Raw genomic sequence first — 24,633 nt, forward strand, 5'->3', positions numbered from 1 at the left:
GATGCTATTTTTGACACCTGAATTTTACTTGCTCCTAATTCTTTTTCACTGATAAAATGATAAGGAAAAAACGTTTTAACCTTTTTTTTTTTTCCTTTTCATCCCTCTGTATAGTGCTCTGTTCTGGTTCGTTTTGTTGTACCCTTGGGTTTACTTCTGAAAATTCAGCATCCTGGTGGTCACTCCTTTTAATGAAGTCTGTTTGCTCTGTTTCAAGGTGCTGCTTAGCCCCTCAGATAATCATACAACTTTTCTTGTGGTGTCTCTCTCATGTAGGCTGTTTCCTGTATGTATCGCCTACCACCTGGTGGGTAATAATATGTGAGTACTTCATGTTTCTAAAATTAAGCTCTCTTTTATTCAGAAAACACTTCACAGAGCATTGCAATTCATTTATTGCTGCTACAGGAGCCATGTGCACGCAGACTAGCTCTCCGTTGTATCAGCCAAGATTTCTCCCAGTAGCAGTTCAAGAACCACACTGTTCACTACCCAAGGAGCTTGCAGCTGCTCAGGGCCAGATCAGCAGGGCATACATACATTTAGCAGATTTTCTCACCAGTCTAATATACATTGCTCCCAGGTATCTCTAGATTTTCAATAGCCCTCCTTTGCCAGGGATCGAGTTGGAAGTAGAACAGTGACTGTAAAAAAAGTCACCCTGCACTAATTAATATGCAGTGAAGGGTGAAAAGGATGCAGATCATTCTTCTGTGAGCCAGCAGCTGTGTGACTGATGTGATGTCCTTATTCCCACCAAACCTTCAGAGCAGATTTTTTTTTTGACAGCAGTGGGTAAAAAAATAAATATTCCAGGACCCCAAATTTTACCTCCATTTTAGTCATATATCATGGAATGAAACAGTGACCCTGGGAAGTTACTATTTATGCGTTTAACCATTAACCAGACATGCACACACATGTGCATGCACGCGCACATGCACACGAGCTATATGAAAGACACATTAAAAGAAACACTTCCAGCACAGGGATTTAGCTGTGTGAATCCCATTAACATTAATGGGAATTGTTCCCCTAAATCCCCATGTATCTCGTTAAAATATACCTATTAGTGACAGGCTAAAGTCTACAAAAACCAGCAGTTTCCAAGTTAAAACTGAAACTTCATCATTAACCTATCCCATTGTGCCTAGGTAATGCAACACCCTTTAACTTCTCAGATTCAAAGGTATCTTTTCTCCATTGAACTTAAAACAAATCTTGTCTTGTTAATACAATAGGTTCTGCTATAGTTAGCCCACTCTGTAACTCTTGATCATGTTAGAAATGTTTTCCCTCTCTCTCATCCAATACCATCTATAAAGGGATAGCGTTGCCAAAATATCTTTGAAATCTTTGAGAAATAGAATATAAAATATAAATGGACTAATGCGTTCTCTAATTATAGATCATAATGTTGAAGTATGACAGTGGTAAACTGCAAGGTACTGAGTTATTGTTCTTGTTTTTTTTTTTTTTTTAAATAAAGACTGTGTGTGATATGTAACACCCAAGTCACTCTAGAGGAGAGGATACCTAAAGGAACCAGGTGGACAAAGGAAACTTTGTTTGCAGCGAACCCATTTAGCACTGTGCTTATAACAAAAAGAGACTTTCAAATGGACACCCCAAATTCTAGTTGGTATAGTTGCATGCATTCTGGACATGGCTGTATGTGTGCGTGATGACAGAGGTCCATGTAGTAACGGTGTAGCACAGCAAAGAGATGACCAGAGTAAATGAGCTGGCTTGGCTATCAAGCTGCCAAGTTTCCTTCCTGTAGAGCTATGCCTGAGTTACTGGAGAGGGCAAATTTAAGAGTAGGTTAGCATGTGTGGAGGTCTGTACTAATGACGTTGTGCTGTTTCTGATACATCAGGCCACTCACCATTGGCTCAGGTAATTCTGTAGGTACAATAGAAAACCATGCTTTTATAGCTTTGATAATGGTACAACTTTTTCAGCTTTTGACAGTAAGGTGAAATAAGGACTGCCAGCAGGATCCACAGTGATATACTAGTAAAATATTTAGAACGTAGACCTATATCAAATATAATTTCCTCCCAGTTTAATAGCAGAGATAAAAGGGTTACAGTAAAACTGAATAGCAGATCCAGTAAATCCTGATTTTATTTTTTATTTTTAAGTAGAGCATGGCACAAAAATAGACATCTATGCAGCCTCACTGCTGTTGTTTTCATTTTCACCGCAGTAGAAACAGTCCTTCCACCTTTGGGCTGGAACCAGTGGGTGAAAATATCCTCCCATGCAAGCAGAAATGACTGTAATTACACTGTATGTGTGCGCTTATTTCCTCCTACTCTCCCTCAGTGTAGACCTCTGATTTACTACATTACAAATAATTTTTCTGGCCATAGGTCCCCAATGGTCCTTGTTAACCTGTGACCGGTCCTCCTGGTCTCAATAAAATGCGGTCCCTGCTAGACCTAGCACAGGAGTTTGTTCGGTCAGAAGGAGCTCTGGTAGGGCTTCTTCCAGTAGCTTAACCATTAACAATAAGCAGCAAAATGAGTCATCCGTACTTTATTTTTAATTAGAGCTGCAGTGAGCTGAAGCTTGAGAGTTTTTTTGCCTGCAGAGCTCAGGAGCTGAAACCAGCAGCACTTTCCTGGTACTGGCTGTGCAGGGATTTCTGTAAAGCAACATGGTTAGGTTGTTGTGGATACAAACAGTGGAGCAAAACCAACACAATGTACAGATTCACCGAGGCAAGTTAGCATAATGCCTGTTGGCTCAGTCTGGCTGGGGATGTTTTGCTTGGTTCTATTTCTGGTTTTCTCACAAAGAGCAAATTGATATTTAATTATGAGGAATGTTTGTTTTAAATGTTTGATTATGTTTTAGATGTGCTTCAGAAGGTTAATATGAAGTTTTGCTACAACAAACCCCCTGGAATATTTCCACTAACTCCTGGAGTGAAATATTACATTTGTATTTCAAACAACTTTTGAATTAATTGTGCATCCAGCCCTTGGACAAGCCCAGAAGTTTCCTGTACAAAAGTTCTGATAAATTATGCTTTTTAGTGCCCATGACCCATTAAAAAACTGTTAATGCTTTTAAAATGAGTGAACCCTGTGTCCACCTGAGTTGCAGTGCTAGCACTTGTCATAACAACATTGCAGTCAATGTGTTCTGCTAGATGGTGGTTTTAAAGGAAGGTAGTTCTTAAAATATATCAGAAAGCAGTAGGAGAATGTGCTGATTGCCGTTTTGTTAAATCTAGATGAATTAAAATCCTCACTATAAACTTAGTTCCATTATTTCTTACCAGGGTTGTTCTTACCTGTAGAGGAAAATGCAGCCCATCAAACCTATATGCTTTACAATGTCAGTGCCAAGCAGCTGGGAGCTATCAGAGTGCTGGACCCTGCTCTGGTTGCCTCTGTCAGCTTGGCCACACCAGCAATTTGCTCCCCTCCTTCCTTACCCATATTTTGTTTTCTCTCTTGTTTTGGAAGTTCGTTGGGGCAGAAAATGACGTGAGATTTGAGACAGTATCCTTGATTTCAGCAAGCAGACCCACAGTGAAGCTCATGTTGGTTGTTATGTATACATGGTATTTATTTCTCAGGTGTTGTTACAGTGCCTTTCTTCAGGTGCATTGAGCAGGTAATGTTTAAGGCTTTTTCTCATGATAGGTGCATTCATTTTTTAGCTTAGATTGCTCTGGGATTTCTTTTGCATCCCTAGTTAATGGGTGGGAGGACAGTTTGTGATGGAACAGCCAGTGCGGTAATGTTGAAAGGGTAGGAAGCAAGCTGTGCTGGGCCAAGGACTTGCCTCTGCAGCACGCTTCAAAGCAGTGCACGAAATATTAATCAAACAGTCAGATGCTTCTTCCTGCACAGCCTTTCCGCAGAATTCCTTGTTCTGGGTGCAGGCAAAGTCACGCTCCTCAAGGTTTCTGCAGCTCAGGTCTAGGTGGCTCCAGCAGTACCTTTGCTTATAGGGCAGAGTCTTTGGTGAGAGCAGCTGCAAAGGGGGGAGCAGGGAGAGAGCCCCAAACCTGGGCTGTCTGCTTTGCTCCTTCTCATCGCTGCAGCTTTACTGGGGGGCCTGCGAGAGAAGCAGCAGGGACGTGGGGGTTGTATGTGGCTGCTGGTGGTTGCACACGGGCAGGGGGAGTGCTGTGCAGACCGGCAGCAGGGAAGGACAAGATGACATAGGCATGACCCGGGAGGAGAGCTCATCCAGGCCATAGCGATGCCGTGGCAGGGTGGTGGGGCTGCGAGCACCCCTGGGGCACGGTGCTTCTCACTGGGCTAGGTTAGGCTGTGGGGAGTTTGATATTTTCTGCCATGAAGAATAATCTCAAGACAAGACCCCACTGTAGCATTTTTATTCAGAGTATATATTATTTTATAGAGATAAATGCAGATAGGAGCAGGTCAGGATGGGGAGGGCAGGTTGATATAGGAACTAGAGAAGAGCGACCACTAGGATGGATAAGGCAAAGAGTTAGAGATGGAGATGCTGGTGGACAACACTTGAAAATAAGCACCCTTATGCTATGTAAAGAGATTAAGAGGAGCACAAAGCAGTGTGGGGAAAGAATTGTGGGAGGAAAGACCTGTGAGGTGGGTTAGTTACAAATCTAACAGTAATTTAGAATTTTAAAACTGAGTGGCAGAAGCATAAGTATGAAGAGTAGGGGTATGTCTTTGTATAGGAGCCAGACAGTATCTGGTTCTGATGCGGGATTACAATTTTCTGTCTCTTTTTGTGATTATTACATATTTTCATAGTAAAATCCAAATTGCTGAGGAGCTGCAAAATTATATTTGAGTATCCATGTAGTGATTTGTCATTACTGTAGATTTTTGTGTCTTCACGTAGTTAATGTAACCTTTCTTGGAGAGAGTTTGGAGGCAGCATTCAAAAAATCATTTGGCTTCCCTACTTCTCCATTGGTTTAAATTGCTCTAAATGAAACCAGTATTATTTCATTTGATCTTGTAATTAAACAATGTAATTTATATCAATTCATTAAATATTTTGGCTAATTGCTTTTGCACTGATTGTATCTTGCCCTTTTTTCTTTTAATTTATTATTGGAAACAAGCAGTTATCTACTGAAAACCAGTAAGCTATAAGTGTAGAAAAGATCTTTCTTATGGTTTTTATTTATTTTTTAAGGTTCTTTGATTAAAAATTGTGTTAAAATATGATCACAGAGGCCCCCATTCAGCAAAATGTTGAAGCACGTACTTTCATTGCTGTTTAGTAAACATTGGGGCTTTCTTGAATCAGAGTCTGAATGATGAAAAGCCAGACTTTCCTCAGCAATGGAAACTTTGCAACCTAGGGAAGTGAAAGTTGGTCTCGTATTAAGCAGAAGAAATTGCTTTTATTCCTTTTTCTCTATTGCTGACCTGCAGTGAGTAACCTTAGTAACTCATCTTGAGTCCCCATCTGCTCCTTGTGTAGGGTTGAGAACATTTGCTTCTTTCCAGGTATGGGTATGTGAGACTGTCAGCTGTAAACTATGCCCAGATGCACAGGGCTTGGGTGACTAATGGAGTATGACAAATAATGCACAGCAAACAGTCAGCTTTACATTCACTGTTTAATTTGAAATCTGTTTATATGCATTCAGATAACGTTCGTTCGTAGGAATACATTCACAGAGATCAGGCTGTCAACTATTTGAGAATCTTAAACGTACTCTGGTACTTAGAAAGATCTGTTCACAGTTCACACACCTGAGTGTAATTGGACTTACTGCAGTTAAGATCCTTTGTGTAAGAGTACACGGGATGCACATGCCCTAGTGAGCAATTCAAAAACTATTCACCTGTTGCAGTGAATTCTTGCTGCTTTACTCGGGGCACCTAATTATTGCTTTTGCCCTAAGCATTTCAAACTGGGAACATACCTGACCATATAGGAAATTGCACATATCAAAATAAGCTGTGGTGTGAGAAATCTTAATGGATGAGAACGTTCTCTCAGCGTTGGTGGAACAGGCAATGGCTTTCTACACGCTGAGGGAGATCCTGCAAAATGTCTCTCTGCAGATGCTCAAACTTTTAGCTTCTGAGCAGAAATCTGATCGGTTTACATCCACCTCAGTGATACATCCATCTCACTGATGGAACAGGCCCCAGGGGGCCTGTTCTCTGCCTTGTTCTGCTGTGATCTTTCTATTACTGCCATAACCTAAAGACTGCATAAATCAGATTAAAATTTACAGTGTATTTCATGGATGTGTGTTGCTGCTGCTAACTGCCCTCTGATAACTTTATGGTGGTGTTATGACATTTTTGAATCACACTTACTGCATTTTTGCCATCTATCGTTGTTCATTTTTTCAAGCCTTTTATTCTTACTCTGTTGAGCTGGCCCAGCCAGCCAGGTTTTCCCTACCTGTCCTTTTATTTGTTTAATAAATGCAATTGTATACTTTCAAGTCTATTCCTTACATAATATCTGGTAAACTGTAGTTGGATTAGACTTACTACTTGTGGCTTTTGTCTTTTTATTTCTATATTCTAGCACTAATTACTAGTGATGTGATTAATGTTCTACATAGCTGGTACTTTGTTCTTTCTGGTTTTGAGATGTTGTTAATTAATCCAACTTTGCAAAATACTTGCAGTCCTGATCATATGTAATACTTCTTTCCGGAAACCAGAGGCTATATAAAAGCTGAGCAATTAGAGATATATTTATGCAACTGTACTTACAGAAGCTTTCAGTCTAGGTATCACTGTCAGAAGTACCAACTGCATGTAAGAGGATGACTATAAGTGATTCTTTGTTATGTTTATTTTATATAGGATTGAAACAAAGGCCATAATATCATTCTAGTGTATTTTCATAGAATGTGATAGTAAGGGGTTGTTCAGTTTGAAGGAAAAAAACAAAACAAAACACAACATAAAACACAAGAAGTTCTTTTAAAACTGTCTGTCTAGTTTCAAACACACTTAAAAATGTCTAATATATACCTGAAGTAAGTTCAGGTTTTCCTGTATTGATACCTTCTGTGTATGAGTATTAAATTGCATAGTGGGATGCTTAACATTAACCACACAGAATGATGTTCAGCTGGTGAAAAATGCCTTGATTTTGCTGACTTCAAAGTGAGATCATGGAGTGCATAATAGCAGTTTTGGAGAACATAAAGAAATAAATACACTACATGCAATGCATGCTAGTCACATCCCTTACTAAGCTACTGGAAGGTGATCAGATAGGACAATGGTAAGGGCAGTTCAGGAACATATCGAAGAAATAATAGCAGTTACTTTCAGAGCACTTTGGTTTATCTTGCAATGTCTGTTTTCTTTGCAGAATCACTAATGGTCACTGTTACTGGAATTGTTAAAGTGACCTTTAAATTGCTTTACAAATATCGAGTTGTGGATGCAATTTACCTTTGCACAATATTCAATTGTCTATCACAACTTAAACAAAACAGAAAAACAGAGTGCATTTCAAAGTATTTCAAGCAAACTCCTTCAAGTGTGCATGTTGTGTGGATGTTTTTTCTGTTTGTTTGTTCTTTTTTTTTGTCACCTGTAATCCTTAACTTTGCAATAATGCAATGTTAGGAGAGATTTTTTTGGCCTGAAGAATGGCTAAAATCTTGGAAGTTAATTAAAGCTTTTTTCTTTTTTTTTCCTAGATTTTGATACTATACAACTGAAACAACATGCAGTTTTCATTGAACTTTGCATATACCTAGGTACACTCATATACTTATGTAGTTATACACGTATTTATACACCTTTTGGAACAGGGTATAGCAACAGGAGTTCACACAGTGTTGGACTGAGCACAAATCTCTTCCTTAGCCCATCATTCTGGTGCAGCAGCTCTCTGGCCAGATATATAGCTGTTTCTCCTCTCCAATCTCCTGAGTTGCTAAAGCAACCTTCCCAACCCATATGGCAGGTTAGTTTGAAAACTAGCAGACAGTAGTTCTTCGGTTCCAGGTGACAGTGAGAAAACCTTGAGAACACTCAGCAAGCAAAGCAGCTGGCACATGGGGGACAGGCAAATCCTGTGTGAAGGTGGGACCTTACAGCTTCTTCAGCAGAAATGAAGTGCCTTATATGAGCAGCTCTAAAGTTACTCTTATAACTCACATCTATTCTACAGTGGCTATTCCACTGTATTAGGTGAACAGCATGTTTGTGTACAGAAAACAAGTTTCTCTCTCCCTGGAGGGAACCGCAGTCTTGGTATTTACTCTTTCCTAACCCATATATCGAAAGTCATTGCATTAAAACAAAGTGGAGTTCTGGTAGGTTCACATTTGCTTCCTTGATTCTCCATTGAAAATCTAATTTAAAACTTTGACGCTAGTTGTTCAGTAAAATAGGGTGAGGCTTGTTGTTTTGTAAATATACCTCCTCTCTAGTGGTGAGACACTTTCTTTTTATTTTTGCATGGAAGATTCACTTCAAGGCAAGTTTTGGATCTAAGTGCCCTCATGCATTTCTTACCTCCTGCGCATCAATATAGTTCTGTATTTTTTTGGCACCGATATTCCAAGTGATGTGACTGATATTTCAATGATGATCTGACCCCCAGCTTACAGGAATTAACCCAGACAAATGATTCTGATCAAACACTCCCCAGCCTGAAGTTAGTTTCATTGTCTGCATCAACAGAGTTGATGTTAAGATCCTGCAGTGGACTCTCAACACCACTTATGATATGAGTTGTTAAAGCTGATGCCTACTTGTTATATTATCATTGTTGCTGTTGTTTATTATTTACACAGTGCTCTTGCTGTTTGTGAGGCTTTACAGAAAATACAGATCCCTGACCCTGTGAGGCCCCCAAGCTGTTGCCGGAGGAGTGTAGGAGAGATGTCAAACAAAAGCCTGAAGTGAGGGGAGGGGTGGTGTTTATGCGTGGCGTAAGCATGAGTTTGGGTAAAGCATTGAGATGCATATGGTTACATAAAGTTAATTTTGGCTGTTTCTGCTGGGCCAGATCCTGATCTAATGGAAGATGTCCCTGCCCATGGCAGGGGTGTAACTAGATAATCTTTAAAGATACCTTTCCAGCCCAAACCATTCTATGATTCCTCTGCACAGGGGAAATTTATTGTGAAGAAAAGCAGCTTCAGCTCAGCCAGTTCCTCCCCTGGGAGACATGCAGGTGTGCTGTGTGCCCTGGCAGGCAAGGCAGAGTGGTGTCACCCACCAGCCCCGCTGCTGAGTCAGTCTCTTGGGATGGTGGAAGTCACAGACAGGTGGCACGGAGGTGGCTGAGTTGCTAGCTGGCCCAAGCACCCTGTCACGCAGTTTGGCAATACCTTGACTTTCAGCAGTCTTGTGCTGGAGGTGGTCTGATGGGACAGAGGGCTGCCTGCAGAAGAATTCTCCACACCCCGGAGATAGATGGTGACATTCTAGCATCCCCGGAAGGTAACAGGTACAAACTTTTTTAACGGGGGGAGTGGGGAGGGAATACACCTAAGACTGATGCTCTGTAAACACAGAGACTGGAAGTTAGCTAGCTGTGTAACTAGTTGAAAGGTAATTTTTCTCTCTACAGAAAGCAAGAGAAAAATAGACTTTTGCTGTGAATACCCAAATATCATTCAGAAAGAATCATTTTCTTCACATTCTATGGCAAAAGCAAAATGCTAGTTGTAGGTGGGAACAGGACCCTGTTTACTCTGCTGCATCTCCAGTATCAGACACTACTAAGGGCTTGGGTACCCAGTCAGGTTCCTGTATCTCAATATAAATGCATGTGTACCCTTTGATCCATAGCAAACCTAAGATAATTCAATTTAGCTTGGTCAAGACATAAGGATAGAGGAACTGCAATCTTGCTTGCATTTTTATGGATGCAAAACAATATTTAAAATGCCTTCTGTACGCTGGGAATTTGAAACAGTCCTTGAGGCAAGAGGCAGAATTCAGACGTGGTATAAATCTATTGAATTCTATTGAAATCACTGCCTTTACAGTTGTGTTCACTCAGGCCTGATTTTGACCTGAAATTAATCATAAGGGACTAAATTTAACTTGACATAAATGCACTTGTGTATGCATGTATATATAAAAAGGCACAAAAAGGTGTAGTTAGCATAGAAAATAAAATGCAGCTAATTATTGCAGATCTTTTTTAAGTATGTTTGCAAGTGATGTGTTTTCAAAACAAGCTAAACAATAATTCATCAGCATGTGTACCACATGCTGGCTAATGAATAAAGTCAGGAATCAGGAAGCAAATGTAAATATGGGGTCTAATTCCCAAGTGCCAAATTAGAAGTATTTTGTGCCCACTTTGCACAGGTGCAAGTGACAACATAAGTTACAAAACAGCTGGGAATCTGGTCCCACAGTATGTTGTACTGTTCAAATAATTGAATTTAAAGTGTGGTTGCTGACTAACTAAAGCCTTTTCAATTATATTGGTCCTAATTTCGAAAACTTAGGCCTGAGAGAAGACCAGGCCATTTGACAAGATTTCCATTCAAGATTGTCCTTTCAATCAGAATCTGTAGGGTCAAAAAAAAGGCCCGTTTGTTTTATGGTGGCAGTTAATCTGTAGGAGCAGATTCAAGTTTTGGCAAAGATCTGTGGTGAGATAAAATGAAAAAGCTGCCAAACAACATTGTTAGCATGGGGAGGAGGAAGGGAGGAGAGCTGACACGACTTCCCCAAGTTAAATGCCAAACACACCTACATCATTTTCAATCAGGCCATACGAAAACCAGGGTATTTATAGCCGTAGTAAGCTTTAGTGCTCATTTACCCTGGAGGCAGTGTGTTCATTGCAGAAAAGGATTCATAATAACTAGTGCTCATTGCTACAAGGTTTTTATAGTTTACTTGAGTCAGTATAGCATAACATGCTAATAGTTTTTAAATAAAGTACATCTTAACAATTGGTTCATAGTGCCACATGATTTGCAGCTCAGTACAGAGTTCTGAGCATTGTAACTTCACGCTTTGGCTGCTTTCAAGTGCATTTCTTTCCTCTGTTGCTTTTTATTGTCTGCATTTAAGACCTGGAAAAAAATTGGTGCCAATTTTAGGATGGTAACTCGATTGACTATTCTTTTTTTAAAATGGGGTTTAAAAATCTGCCTTCAAGTTTGTTTTTAGTTAGTCGCTGTTGAATGAAAATGGATATTTATGAAGTTGTTGTCTTGGTGGGATGCTGTTTTATCTCCCAAGTCAGAAACAAGACATAAGATAGGTTTAAGGGGATCTGTTAATAAATAAACGTGATGGTGAGTCTGAATCTTATTCATTACCTGCATCACTTGACTACTGCTTTTTTTCCTGGGGTCTGGATTCAAACATAAGCTGCTAAGATAAAATCAGACCAGACATATACAGTTTGTGTTGCACTACGTCCTCGCACAGCTCTGTACCTGTAATGCAGGATTGCCACAGCTGCTCTCTCCTTGCGCTCTCCTCACTGCTGGGGCAGAGGAGCAGGCAGACACCTGGATTAGCTGCAACACAGCTGTTTGTGGCTGAGGAGGAGAGTGAGAAGCTCGCCTTCCCTGGGTTTCCCCTTGGTAACTTGAACACTGCTCTGTGTTTTAGTCCAAGAAACTTATTGCCACCCAGAGCGCAGTCTGGCTGGTGCTACAGAGCCTGGTGGTGCCTGGTGAGGGTGCTGAGCCTACTGCTGTGAGATCCTGCCACCGGGTAGCCTCCATCTGTCTGTGCCAACTGTTGTCTCTGCTTTTTGCTGGATACTCAGTGCTTTAGGGCACAGCTTGTTCTTTTGAGAGTGCAGGATTGGAAAGAACTGTCAGAGTTATCAAGTCTGCTCTGCTGCAACTGCAGGCAGCTGTGCACTTTGTTTCATGTGTAGGTGACACCTGGTAGCATCCCTGGCCTGAATAATCCAGCTGGTTTTGTTAATAAACAGTACACAGCCATTTGCATCTTTAAATACTCTGACACCAGATAGATTACAAGTTCCCCAGTTTTCCTTTGCAGTTTCAATGTGAGCATGCAAAACAGCTTACTGGGTCACTTGGATGCTCTTAGAGCATATGTTTTAAGAGTCTTTTTTCTCACAAGCTTCCATTTTTATCTTCCATTATTTTCAAAAGTTCAGAGTTTAGGTATAAAAGTGTTTCAGGGATTGGAAATGCATCCTTAAGGAAGCATGTTGTTGATATAATAGTGTACTAAGTGTGTAGCTGGCATGGTACTCTGCTCTCTGGTTGGGTAGTTGCTAATGAGATCTTTTGAAGATGTCAGCTGTTTGCATAAAGTGTGCAGGATATCTGGGATAAACAGAGCTTTCAGCTTTTGTAAGTCTCTTAGCCACATTTTCTCTTCACAGCCGTACAATCTTTAGCCAATATGTTACTCTTCTATAGCTGGTCAGGCTTGTTGAGTGAAAATTAGGTCTTAGTGTCTTTATTTCCATTGAGTATCAGATAGCTTGGCCAACTTTAATTATGAGAACGAGCTGACTCGGTTGTTACCCATTGCTGTTTCCATACCAGAGAGACAATCTGGCCAGTGTTTCCAGAATCTTTTTGATATGGTAACTATGCAAAACATGATCTCCAAGATAAAATAATGAGAAGGTAAGGAGAGTCTTTTCCTTGACCATGGGAGAAAACAAGTCTGTACATCTAAGCCTGTCAGCTATTGTAGAGGGAAACACCTGGAATTTCAGGCTGGTTGCAGGTGCCTTACAGTATGGCACAGGCCAAGGATCAATACTGGAAGACCTGATTTTATTCACTTTATACGTTGATGACCTTAAAATAGGAACATGAAGTAAAGTGATAACACTTGTCAATGATACAATCTTGTGGAGACCAAGTTAATGTGAGATCTGCAAAAATTCAAAATATTTTAAATAGACTAGGAAAATGGGTAGATAAGTGACTTATGGAATCTATTTTAAAGAAATGTAAGGTAGAGAGGCTTACATGGCTACCTAGTGTCCTAGTCGCAGGAATTTCGTACTACCTATGGCAGCTGGCATGCTTGCAAACTTGAAAAGTAGGGAGAAGATGCAGCTGCAGGTCTTCTAGTGCTCACAGCCACAGCAGCAGCAGTGTGGGGAAGATGCCTTTGTAAATCCCAAGTGACTACTCTCAGACACACAGAGGCTTATTGTCAAATGTCTGGAGCCTATACTTCAACGAAACTGTTGAAGTAGTTCCTAAGCAGAGACATTGCTAAAATTTCTTTTGGCAAATCCATTTTCAGTGGGTAGAGATAACCATCTGTGGCAACTTCAGAGACCCTTCCCTGTGCAGGGTGTACTGCTGTGGTAAAGGGTATAATAAGTGAACCCTTTTGCTTGTGTGGTAAAGACTGCAATAGACCTAGCACTAAATACAATTTGAAATATTTCATAATGTGTGTTTAATGACAGCTACATGTAAATCCATTCACATTCCAACATTGCTCGGATTTTCTAATTACAAATTGATGGTTGGTTTTGTGTTTTTAATTTCAAAGCTGCTATCTACTCACAATTTTTTTTTTTAACTGCCATACAGTAAGATTGAGAAATTGAGTTGGCTAGGACTGCTGAGTAACCCCATGAACTAATGAAGTAAACATTTGCAACCACTGTGACATGGAAATCATCCAGCTCTCCCTGGTGTACACCTGCAGAAACCTGTGATTCACCTCTGAGTCACTCTGCAAATGTTAGCAGGGCAAAGCTGACAGCCGTGTAGAGGGCTCACTCTGCTGCCAGTTCTCTCCTTCTCCCCTGGAATAATGACATTAATGATGCTTCCAAATGGCTCACGGGGTTGCAAAATGAGAGATCTAAAAATCCATGCGGCAGCTTGATTTCCTAATAGGATGCATTAAGTAGGACATTGCATGTTTTACAGGCTGAAGTTGATTAGACAATAAGACTTAAAATATGTAACTAAAGTGGTTAGAAAAATAGGTTTTGGAAGTTCAGATCAAAGCTTTACAGGGGTGTGATTAGATAAATAAAATTTTAAGCCTAACTGAGCAAATAATTGCACATCCTCTGAAAAGAACAGTTCATAGGGATTGATCAAATGTGAGTCACCCTAGGCACAGATGTCTTTCTAAGAATATTCCATTTAATTTTCTTAATGTACACCAAAAGCAAAGAGATAGTGGTGCTGATCAGTGAATGCTCTTGTTTGCATAAGGAAAGGCTCTTTAAAAATAATGGAGAATGAAAAATACCCAACCAATTAACCACCAAAAAGTGATTCAGTTCCTGTTGTCTAACAGGGATAATTTCCTCTTTAGCAGTTTTTTTTCCTCCTCATTACAGGGTGTGGGCTCTCTGTTCTTTAGTATGTACTAGATCCCCATAGCACACTCTAAGTGTTTACTTCAAAAGAAATGCAAGTCTCATCGCAGTCTTTCCTCTTAAGGGTCAATTTGTATTTTTCTGTGGGAACATCAGTCAAGGGAGAGCGATAAGAACCTTAGAAGCAGAAAATGAATAGATCCTAGAAGTCCATGGGATTCTAACTGTGGAAGGTTGCCTCTTGAGGTAAGGAATGGAGTTTGAGGATGAAGCAGGAAGAGACTGGAGCATATGCAGGTTCAGGGGATTCCTGGAGAGGGGAATCCCACTCTCTGAGGACAGACACTTTCAGAACCTTCCTCTTCCTCCCTTTAGCATTGGTTTTTGTGAATGCACATGCATATCCCTGTCCTCTGAAGGGCGTATAGCTAAGGAGGATACATTAACTTTGCAGAGAATGGCCTGACAGGGTGAAAGTCTGTCCTTACAGATTTTGGCATGTGTTCCATTTATTGCAACAAAGCCAGAATTTCAACTTTGCTGTTTCTGAAGGATAAAGAATAATAACAGGGAGCTTGGCTTCTTCCAGCCCATTCCTCAGACCTCCCTCTGACACAGGGAGTGCTGATGAAGTGAAGCTGTGGAAAAAGTAATAAGAAAAGGATTATAAAAAAAAAATCCTTAGAAATAAATCATCTGCACAATCGTGATATATGCAGCATTGTCATATCAAAGTTGCTATACAGAAGTTGGGTATCTCACTGGTGGAATATATTCCTTATTCAAACATTCCTCATGGTTTACTTTACTTGTTCACTCTTTGAACACCAAGCTGTTAAATAAGGCATGCACAAACCCAAGGAAAATGCAGTCTGCTCCTGTTTTCCCCTATTGTATTTTTTATGTCTCTGCAGATTGCAGTAGGCATCTTCTAAATGCTTCCAACAAGCCGACAGTGGTAGAACTAGCGTATCCATTGGAAGGTTAGAGTTAGTAATAAAATAAAGGCTATTGAATTTCACTTTAATGAGCAGCTTGGAACCATGACTAAATCTGCTTGTTCTTAATAAAAGAGGGTACCTGACCTTCTGTCTGGAGCTCTTTCATTTCATATAATACCTAATTTCTGAAGGCATATGTTTTCTCACTGTTCCCTCTATTCTCCCCCTCCTTCACCTTCATGACAAGCTTTCATGGCATTAACTGAAATGTGACGCAAGTGGGATAACTCAGAAATTGTCTTGAGGTGCTGTGTAGGTTTTGGTATGTCTCTGGCATTACAGTGTGCTTGTCAGCTCTAGGAGAACTGGCTAGACCACGTGAACCATGAATTGCAGGCACCTTTCATCTATACTTCGCAGCTAATATAGAAATTTTCTTAATGGAGTAAAAAGTGAATTTTATGATTCTGACTTTGAGACCTATTTGTGATTTTTAATAGAGTGGATAGGAGCTAAACAGTGAAATAATGGGAGTGAAATTCCCACTTGGTTTCCAGCCTTTGCACTCCTTTTGACTGACTTCCTTCATAATTCAGTTCTTGCATTCACATTTAATGCCTACCTGTTTCCTCCTGTAACTTATATTGTCTACGTGAGTTCCCTAGCCATCTTGGGCTGGAGAACCAAAGACTGTAGAAAGTTTGTCTCTATGAGGTGAAAACAATTTGTTCTGTGATTGAGACCAAGGGGTGTGTTTTTTTCTGACAAGGCGAAAGGTTTTCCTTTATCTAACACCAACTAGCTTTCATCGATGATTAACACCGCCGTTTGTGATGTGTCCTTAAAATGGTTCCTTTCCTACTCTCACCTCTTAAATCCTCCCTCATGTTGATGATGTAAATATATGATATGTGTTTGCATAGAAAAGGGCTTGGTCTCATGTACAGAAGAGGGGGGTAAGGGTGTGCAGCACTTTAAGGTAGCAGCTTAATATTTTGGAAAATCGGACATGTATCAGCAATTTCTCCTTGCAGCTGAGAAATATATTTATAGCTTGGTATTTCTAAAAGAAAAAAACAAACAAACAAACAAAAAAACATTACTAGTTCTAATTGAAATGGTTAGAATTGTAGACAGCTAAAATAAACATTTTTACTGTCTCATTTTTAATAGCTATACACTTAATTTTCTTCTGTTATATTTTGAACTTAAATTGATAATTTTCTAAAAAAAAGTGTGGAAGGATGAAAATTTCTTTTATTCCAATCAACACCTAGAAAATGTCTTTTAATTTTTCAAACACATTAAAACTGATATTCAGGAAATGGAAAACAACTTAATTTGGGTCATGTATTGAGTGCTTACATGCCTTGAAATGAGGCAGCTATTGGAAATGTCTCAGAGGAAGCATATTGTGTTGTCACTGTACTTGTGGAGAGGAATCTCCAATCTTCCCCCTTGCTAAAACTCTTTGGGGTAAACATGTTTCTGTGAAAGGGAAGGTTAGTTCTCATTGCCTCCAATCTGGTAGAAACTACATGTCTATGCAAGACAGAGAAGTGGTTCAAGTGTGAATTTCTTTTCTGTTGTACCCCTACTCTGTTAGTACCTCTTGTCTTGTTCCATCTTGGTCTAGACTTATACCGGTGATATTGATTTCAAATATACTTTATGAAGAATTCAGTGAAAGAAACTATATTCAAGATTATCCTGGGGTTTTGTTGTTGTAATTTTACATCTTAGGTTCATGTCTGGAAGTGATTATTTGAATGTGGCAATTAACTCACTTTCAAGAGGATGCAACATACAAACTTGCTGTTGTTGCTTCTTGATATAGTGTGTTTTGTTCAGAAGAGGCTTATTTCATTACTATCCTTTACTACAATTTTTATTTTTCTCTAATATGTGAGTGGCATTTTTTTTTTTTGGAGGGGGAGTGTAGATAAAATGAAAAGGAAACAGGGATTTAGCAGGGTCCAATCAAGAGTTAATTAGATATTTGTGTGACAGACAGCATAAGCATAGCCCAACTAATCCCGTCTTTTGTGATTTCAGTCTGGAGTAAGGCTCAGACCTGGGTAAAAGTCAGTAACACTGGCAGATTTCTGTGAAATGTACACAAAGGTGCATTTGCTAAGTATCTCTTCATGGGAATGTTCCACAAAGCTCAAAAAAGCCACATGTGTTCTTAACATCCACAGCCATTAGGTCACAGTATGTTGAAATTCTTTTCAGTTTCAGAATTTAGCAGTGGCAGTTTCAGTTAAAATAGGAACTGGTCTTAAAAAATAAACCCACATCCATTCAGCTTACTGTGAGGAACAGAGCCGTTTGTTTCATTTCAAAATCAGCAATAGCCTTATGAGAAAATGTGATCCTTGAGAGGATCCTCAGGACGGTTGCCTGGAGTCAAGAAATGCACGGCCTTAATAGTGGGACCTTAGGAGAGTCCTTTATTCTCTCAGTATTTTGGTTCTCCTTCTATAACGTGTTGTAATTACATTTGCTTAAATCACGGGGGTTCTGTTATGTGCTCAGATAATTTGTACTGGCCATGTAAGTGCGCAAGTAAGGCAGCAGTGACTTTCTTAAAATCTAATGTGGAAATGCCCTCTTATGCAGTGTTTCCTAAGCCCTCTGCTTCAATGGTATCAATCAGAAGTCTGATTCGGTAACCTAAAAGCAAGTAAAAATGATGCTGAAGCTGAGCATGCTGTCTAGCTTAGAAGTTTACTTCTGCTCCTTTCCTGGATCCTCATGCTCCTCTTGGCCAGGCAGTTCTTCATTTATTCTTGCTTCCCATCATCTCCTTTCCAGGATTGGTGTGTGGGACTTGGGCTCTTATATAGGACTGTCAGAGAGCAAGGAAACTGTGGTGTGAAACGTTTTCATCCCACTGCAGGAGCGGCTCTGTTCTGGTCAGCCAGACTCTTGCCTGTAATGTTTGGACTTGGTCCAGTGAACTGAAGTAAGTTGGTTTCAAGCAGCTTCATGTATTTTCCCAAAGAGTTTTCCCAAGCGTATTATCTACTGCTGCATTGTGTTCAGTGGTTAGCCTCAAAGAAATGGGTTACTAATGTATTCATGTCATTCTTTTCTCTACAATCAGCCCTGTGCCATTAAGTAGGTTCGTATGACCTTCAAATGAGACAATAAAGACCTGAACCCAGATAGTTACTAGCCGTTACTTCAAGCACACCTTTCATTCAGCTTGGCTGGCTGCTCAGGGGTCTGAGTGAAATGGTTGAGCTCTCCAGCTCTGCACTGGATCTCTTGCACTATTTTTGAGTGGACAGGTGTCCGCACCGCCCAATCACCACTCGGCCAAGCATGTTATCATTAAATATTTTGGCAAAGTGATCAACACCTCTAGGTGGCCTGATGGTCTCCTCACACCCAGAGCTGACTTGGGGTGAGCCATGTTCATATGGGGCTTCTCAGGGCAGCACTGCAGTTATTTGTTTTCCCTGTAATAGCTGGAAGGCCGGGTTAAGGGATCGGGGAAGTTCAGTGCTGTATAAATATAGATTACTTCTCTTTCTTCTTTTCTATGCATGGTTTGTTGATTTTTGCAAAACAAATACTAAAGATTGATTTATGTAAAAAGCAGAAAAGGACATCCCTTTTCCTGAAATATCTGAGAACTGAAACTTTTTGCAAGTATAATTCAGTCTTATTCTAATTATTTTTAAATGCTGCCTGTGCAGGACCAAAAAAAAAAAGAAAAAAAAAAAGAGGGGGAGGGGAAGGAGAGGAAAAAAAAGGTGTGAGCTTTTACAATCTTATTCATTCCATCAATGTAAAAGCTTTTTATTTGGCTTCAAAGCGAGTCTACTACTTCACAACAAAATTTCATTATGTCCCAGCTGAGTTCTGTTTAATGGAATTAAATTTCACCCTTTCTAATTATCTTTTGGAACAGACAATCTTTACAGAATAATTAGTAATAGAAGTACACAATGGATCATTGTCTTTATTACTTGCAAAGAAATTCTAGATGCTGTACTAAATCTTGAGGTATGATCTCACAAAATGTAAAGTATCTTGCCCCCTTCCTCCTAAATTATATAACATTCAACATAGTCAACATAATTTAGGCACAATGGGTGGTAATTTTGCTTCTTTGAGATGACCAGCTTTAAGTTGCTGTAATAGAATAACTTTCCTGATCCCATTCTAATTAAGCAAGACTACAGATAGGCAATCATTTTGTCTTCAATTAATTTTCAAGATTTCTAAACGAAGGACTTAACGTCCTTTTATTAAGGAGATAAAAACAACTGTATATTTCCTTATCAAGCCTCCAGTTTTCCATCAGTGGTCATTTATATTGTGGCATTGTTTTAAAAAGCCTTTTTCCAATACTGCTGAAATGAAGTTAGCAATCACACAAGGACGGGATTAAAAAAGATAAGTACCCCTGCAATGAATGAACACACACAATCATAAATTAAATGATGTATTCCTGGCATAGATGAGAGTCATTTAGAATATAGGGTTTCCTCCTCCCTGGCTTTTCCAAATGTTATAAAAAAATTATTAAATCTTCCTGGATTGTATCCCAAGGCATAGTTTTCCTTTTTAAAAACATAGAGAAATAACTAAGTGAAAAGGTAATGGATTTTGTAGCAAAATGGGCTGTTTCTCTAAGAATTGGTTTGAAACTCACCTTTCATTGATTTAAAATTTACCTCGAAACAAGGAGAGGAAAAAAAAGAAAATATGTAAGAAAAATGGGTAGGGTCCTCCTTGGACTGCTAGTCTTTATAATTTAATTTGTTGAGAATTTAAAATTACATTAATTGTGCTTAAATAACTGACATTATTTGACACTGCAACAACAGAGCAACGGAAATGAGTGACAAACGCACAAAAGACTTTTGTTATCTTTGTTTGTCTGCCTGAATAAATCTCAACAAGTAGTTCAAAGATTTAAATTTATAGCATACTTAATCGTCATTAGATGGCCAATCCTATTGACTCTAAACTGCATTTCACTGATATTGAATAGTTTTGGCATCCGCTTCAGTTTGACTCATCAAGAATCTTTATTGTCAAATCATTGAAATTATGTAAAGAGAGGTCATAAAAAAGATTGTATACAGTGTTATGCTATACGTGTTGTTTTTAATGTTCATCTATTTTTTTCCAATTTATAAAGGTGCTTGTTTATGTTATTTCAATACTACAATGGTATTCAGAAATACAGATTGTGAGAGGGACAACTAATACATGTTTTCAATTTAGAAAATGATTATTTGGAGACTTACCTTTCTTGCATAAATTGGTGTATTGACATTAGTCCATAATACCACTCATCTGAGAAAAGTGAGGTTGGTTGTCCCCATCCTTCCAAAAGGCAGTACATCCTGACTGCATCCCATGGGCTGCAATGGGAGCAAGCCCTCTAAAACAAAATAAGGTGGCTAGAACCAGCTGGTCATAAATGTCTGGTTGTGCAGTTATACAGACACGTAGTTGTACCTAGTTATCTGAGTGCTGTATTAATGCTCTTTGTATATCCATTTACCTATAATTATACAGGAAAAATGCATACTGTACTGTCTAGCAGCAAAAACCTCTTATGAGTGTCTGAGATGAGGTGGAAAAAAACAACTCCAAACCCTTATCAAGATCTCTTATTAACTGCTCGCTTTTATGAAAAATCTCACAAAATAGGCATGGCAAACTCTGGAGTGAAATGAAATATGCATGTGTTCTATTTGCTATGAAATATCAGTACATAATGTGTACCAAACACCGGTAAATACAACATGTATCACATCAAGTATACTAAAATAAGCTATTAGTTATATTGCTTTACAGTCCTACTTGAGAAGAGCATCTCAGCAATCCTCAGTATGCCGTTGAATCAGCGGCTCTTCATATGCTGTCAATTTTAATGAACTGTAGGCTTAAAATTAAGCAGGTATTTGAAACTGTTCTGAGGGATAGGGATGTGTTAATTATTAGGTTTGCTACAGAACTAGTAAGTCAGGAATTTATTTAGACTTGTCTTTCTTTCCATACGTATTGAATAAGGTACTAGTGTAAATCCCATTAACCTTGGTTTTTCACATGTGTTTTGCTGAACAGGGTTGTTACTCTGAATCGGGACTCTAGGAAAAAAAAGCTGATGTCGGAATCAGTGCAGTACATGAGAAATTAGAACAAGTTCAGGACCTGCCAAAGAGATTTACCTCCATTAAAAATTCTCTACTTTGTTACATAAAATTAATAGTCAAGTTTCTTTTTTTCTCTTATTCTAGAGCAGAGAGGAACTGGAACCAGAAACAGAGAAATTGAGGGACAGGTATGCATACAAATGTGTAAGAGATTTGGATATTCTTAGCCTTCATCAGTGACATTAACTATTCTATCTGTATGGTCTGATTCTGAGTCCATTGACAAAAGCAGTTATATAAAAACATTGAATTTGCTGGAGTTTTCCAATAGAAATGAGATCAGAATTTGGTCCATCTGGATTGAACACTGATATTTGGCAAGGGGGTAATTTCCATTAGGTGTTGGCTGTTTAATCAATCAGCTGGATGCTGTTATTTCAGACTGATTGTGAGATAAATCAAGAAAAAATCTTTTCCTTTAGGCTCACTTCACTCTCTGCAGGTGAAGTACTTTTTGTCCTGTTTGCAGACAGCTGCTCCACTACATCTTGCTTTGAACTTATGGTCTGCTTCAACACATTAGCCTGAGTAAAATGAATAGGAGATTTTAAGCACCTACTGAAACTCTTATTCAAAGCAATTATTATTTTTCTCTTCCTTTTTTCAAAAAAAAATAATATATATAATACGAAGGGTTGAACTGTGCTCCCTGTCTTTCTGCAACTCCCATGTATCCTTGCACAGTAAGCACTCTGTGGGCAAGGTCAGAAGTATGCGTGTTAAAATTCTGGAGGGAGGGACATAAATGTCATCCTTTTTTATTAGCAATTTTTCTCCCTCCTTCAGTAAACTCAGACAACCGATTCATTGCCATTTATGGGAGAAAACCAAATTCCATTATTCATAGTAAATTCAAAAAACTGGGTCTTCCAATTCATAGGAGACTGAGAGATTTAGTTATGATATGCTTACTCCTGAAGAGCCCAAATCTCCTGCAATAAGCAACTTCCAGTATCTGTGAGAGGAGCAGAACTGGGACTTTAACCCTTGGTCTTTGTATTGGCATTTGAAAGGATTTCCCTTTGAACAGCACAACTGAAGGCCCAGCTGGATGCTGAACAATCGTTTCCTTCTGATGATGTAAATAAATTAGTAAAATGTAACATTGAGGTGAAAAAATACTAACTGGTCTCAGTAACGCCTGACTATCTTGCTATTTAATCTCAGTTGTACACTACTAAGGACATGCTAGAGTGCCTGATGTCTTTGCCATGCTTTAAACAAGGACATAATAGTCAAGAGCACTAGTGCCTTCTTTTGAGTGTAGCAGTGTGCTATTAAGCCGATAGGATCAGTAAACTTCCTAAAGCCTGCAGGATGAATTGATGTTTTTCAAAGACTTGTTTAGGAAAACAAGGGAAGCAAATGTTCATAGTCTTTTAAGCAATGGGGAAAAAGAGAGAAAACCCTCAACAAGGGATTATTCCTTTGTCGATTCTATTCTGACACAGAAAGAGAATGTGCACTGATGATGTTTTACTTTTGTTTAAATACTTGTTTGTGCTACTCTGGTAGTGGGGAGGAGAAAATCTGTCATGTCAGTAGGATGCAATGAGCAATGGGAGATTTATAAACGGATCGGTTACATGCAGAACCTAGTTCATGGCTTCAGTTCATATACATAAACCTTCATATTCAGAAAGGTAGAAATATACCATGATGAGTGGTCACTGATGGGCATAGAGACAATTAAAAAAAAATAAAAAAAAAGAACAAGTCACTGTGTTAGGCTGAGATTGTGTTTGGTTTCCTTAATATAAAAATACCCAACTTAGTAACGTTAGCTTGCTGGTGGTGGTGCATATAGGTGACTCTTAGAAGGAATTTCTTCCATGGTGTTTTGGTTGGAGAACGCTTGGTTTATCTTTCTTTTAGCCAGAGGGATAAAAGAACCCTATGGATCCTTGCTCCTCTGGGGACTGCAGATATAATTTATGGGAGAGTCGAGTCCAGCTTTTTATTTCCATATACACCTAAAAACTGATAGAGTTTGGCATGAGACAGGTTTAGATAATTGGTGTAAGAGTCTTTCTTTACTACGAGGTGTGGTGAGGCATGGGAGCAGGTTGCCCAGAGAAGCTGTTGGTGCCCCATCATTAATAGGAGGAAAATGGACTTGAAGACCCAGAGTGGTAATTCCATGTTAATTCTCCAGATTAGTTTGGCTCTCTATTTTCAGTCTCCATAAGCACCTCCACAGATAAACTTTATTAGCACAAATGTCCACAGAAACAAACGTTGGGCTTCAATGCATGCATTTTTTTCCCTGAAAATAATAGTTGATTGCTAATTTAAGGATCAGAGAATGTGCTTGGCATTACATAAGATGCATGCGAAAATAAATAAAAACCAGCATAACTCTTGGAGAAAACACAAGGTTGGCTGGACTTGGGTTACATCCACTACAACAGTTTCCATATAATCAAAGGTATCGGCGCATATACCTTTTTATTTTTCAGGAGGAATGCTACCTCACAAAACTGTTGGCCACTATTCGTGCCCCTCAGCTGTTTCAGCATGACAATTTGCGTGTGTTGGGGGGGAGAAGGTGACATTTGGATTCTAACTGTGCCAGATTAAAAATAAATCCTGATGAGAGAGATTCTAACTGAAGATTGATCATTGTGCTGGTTTGCTGTTGTGGTATCCCAGCAGAAAGGTGGCATAGCGCTGGCAGCAGGGTCTAGGGGAGCCTAATAAACAATGCAGAAACATTTTATTTTTAATTTATTTATCCTTATCAATTGACTTTGCAACAGAAGTGATTTAAGGTCTCAGTCTCTCCTGTGTCAGTGCTGTTGAATTCCTGTTAATGTCCCTGTGAGCTCTTTGCCCTTATGTTCACCTTGTGGAAATATTTGTCAGTGGCCTGATTCAGCACTCACAGGGATGTATGGGAAGACACCTTCTGATTAAAAAGGGAACTTATAGCAGCATCTGTGTTCTAGAGAGTCTCTTTAGGGGGACTGTAGTGTCTGGTGCCTGATTCTCCACTGCCTTATGTGTTGTGTTACCATTTGTTTATGCTGGTGGTAGTGCATAAATCTGTGCTCTTCTGATTTGGAAATATTATATACACTCTCAGCACTAGGTGCAAGTGTCTGCACAAAGTGCAGAGCAATGGTGAACTGGATTTAACCAGTCCAAGGATATTTTTATAAGTCAGGATGCTTAGGAGCAAAGAAGAGTCCTTTAAATGTCATAAATGAAAGGGTATTCACTTTGTAAATTTATGTGCTGTAGATATTTACAGAATTAAACGTACAGCTACT

General features: G+C 39.2%; 1 protein-coding gene across 5 annotated transcripts in view; it reads left to right on the plus strand.

Moving 5' to 3' along the window:
- The window catches only part of LOC308199858 (uncharacterized protein), a 322,615-nt gene that overhangs the window by 139,091 nt on the left and 158,891 nt on the right, over nucleotides 1-24,633 (plus strand). For 3 of the 5 annotated variants that reach the window (XR_013955045.1, XR_013955047.1, XM_080604632.1), the window contains one exon: nucleotides 21,446-21,489. The exons of the other annotated variants lie outside the window; for them this stretch is intronic. Coding sequence is in view for 1 of the 3 variants with exons in the window: in XM_080604632.1 (XP_080460758.1) it covers nucleotides 21,446-21,489 (44 nt within the window). In the remaining 2 variants the exon portion in view is untranslated. The remainder of the gene's footprint in view (nucleotides 1-21,445; nucleotides 21,490-24,633) is intronic. 5 annotated transcript variants of the gene reach the window in all.

Source organism: Anser brachyrhynchus (genome assembly GCF_964034855.1).
Source record: "Anser brachyrhynchus genome assembly, chromosome: 9".
NCBI classification, from domain to species: domain Eukaryota; kingdom Metazoa; phylum Chordata; class Aves; order Anseriformes; family Anatidae; genus Anser; species Anser brachyrhynchus.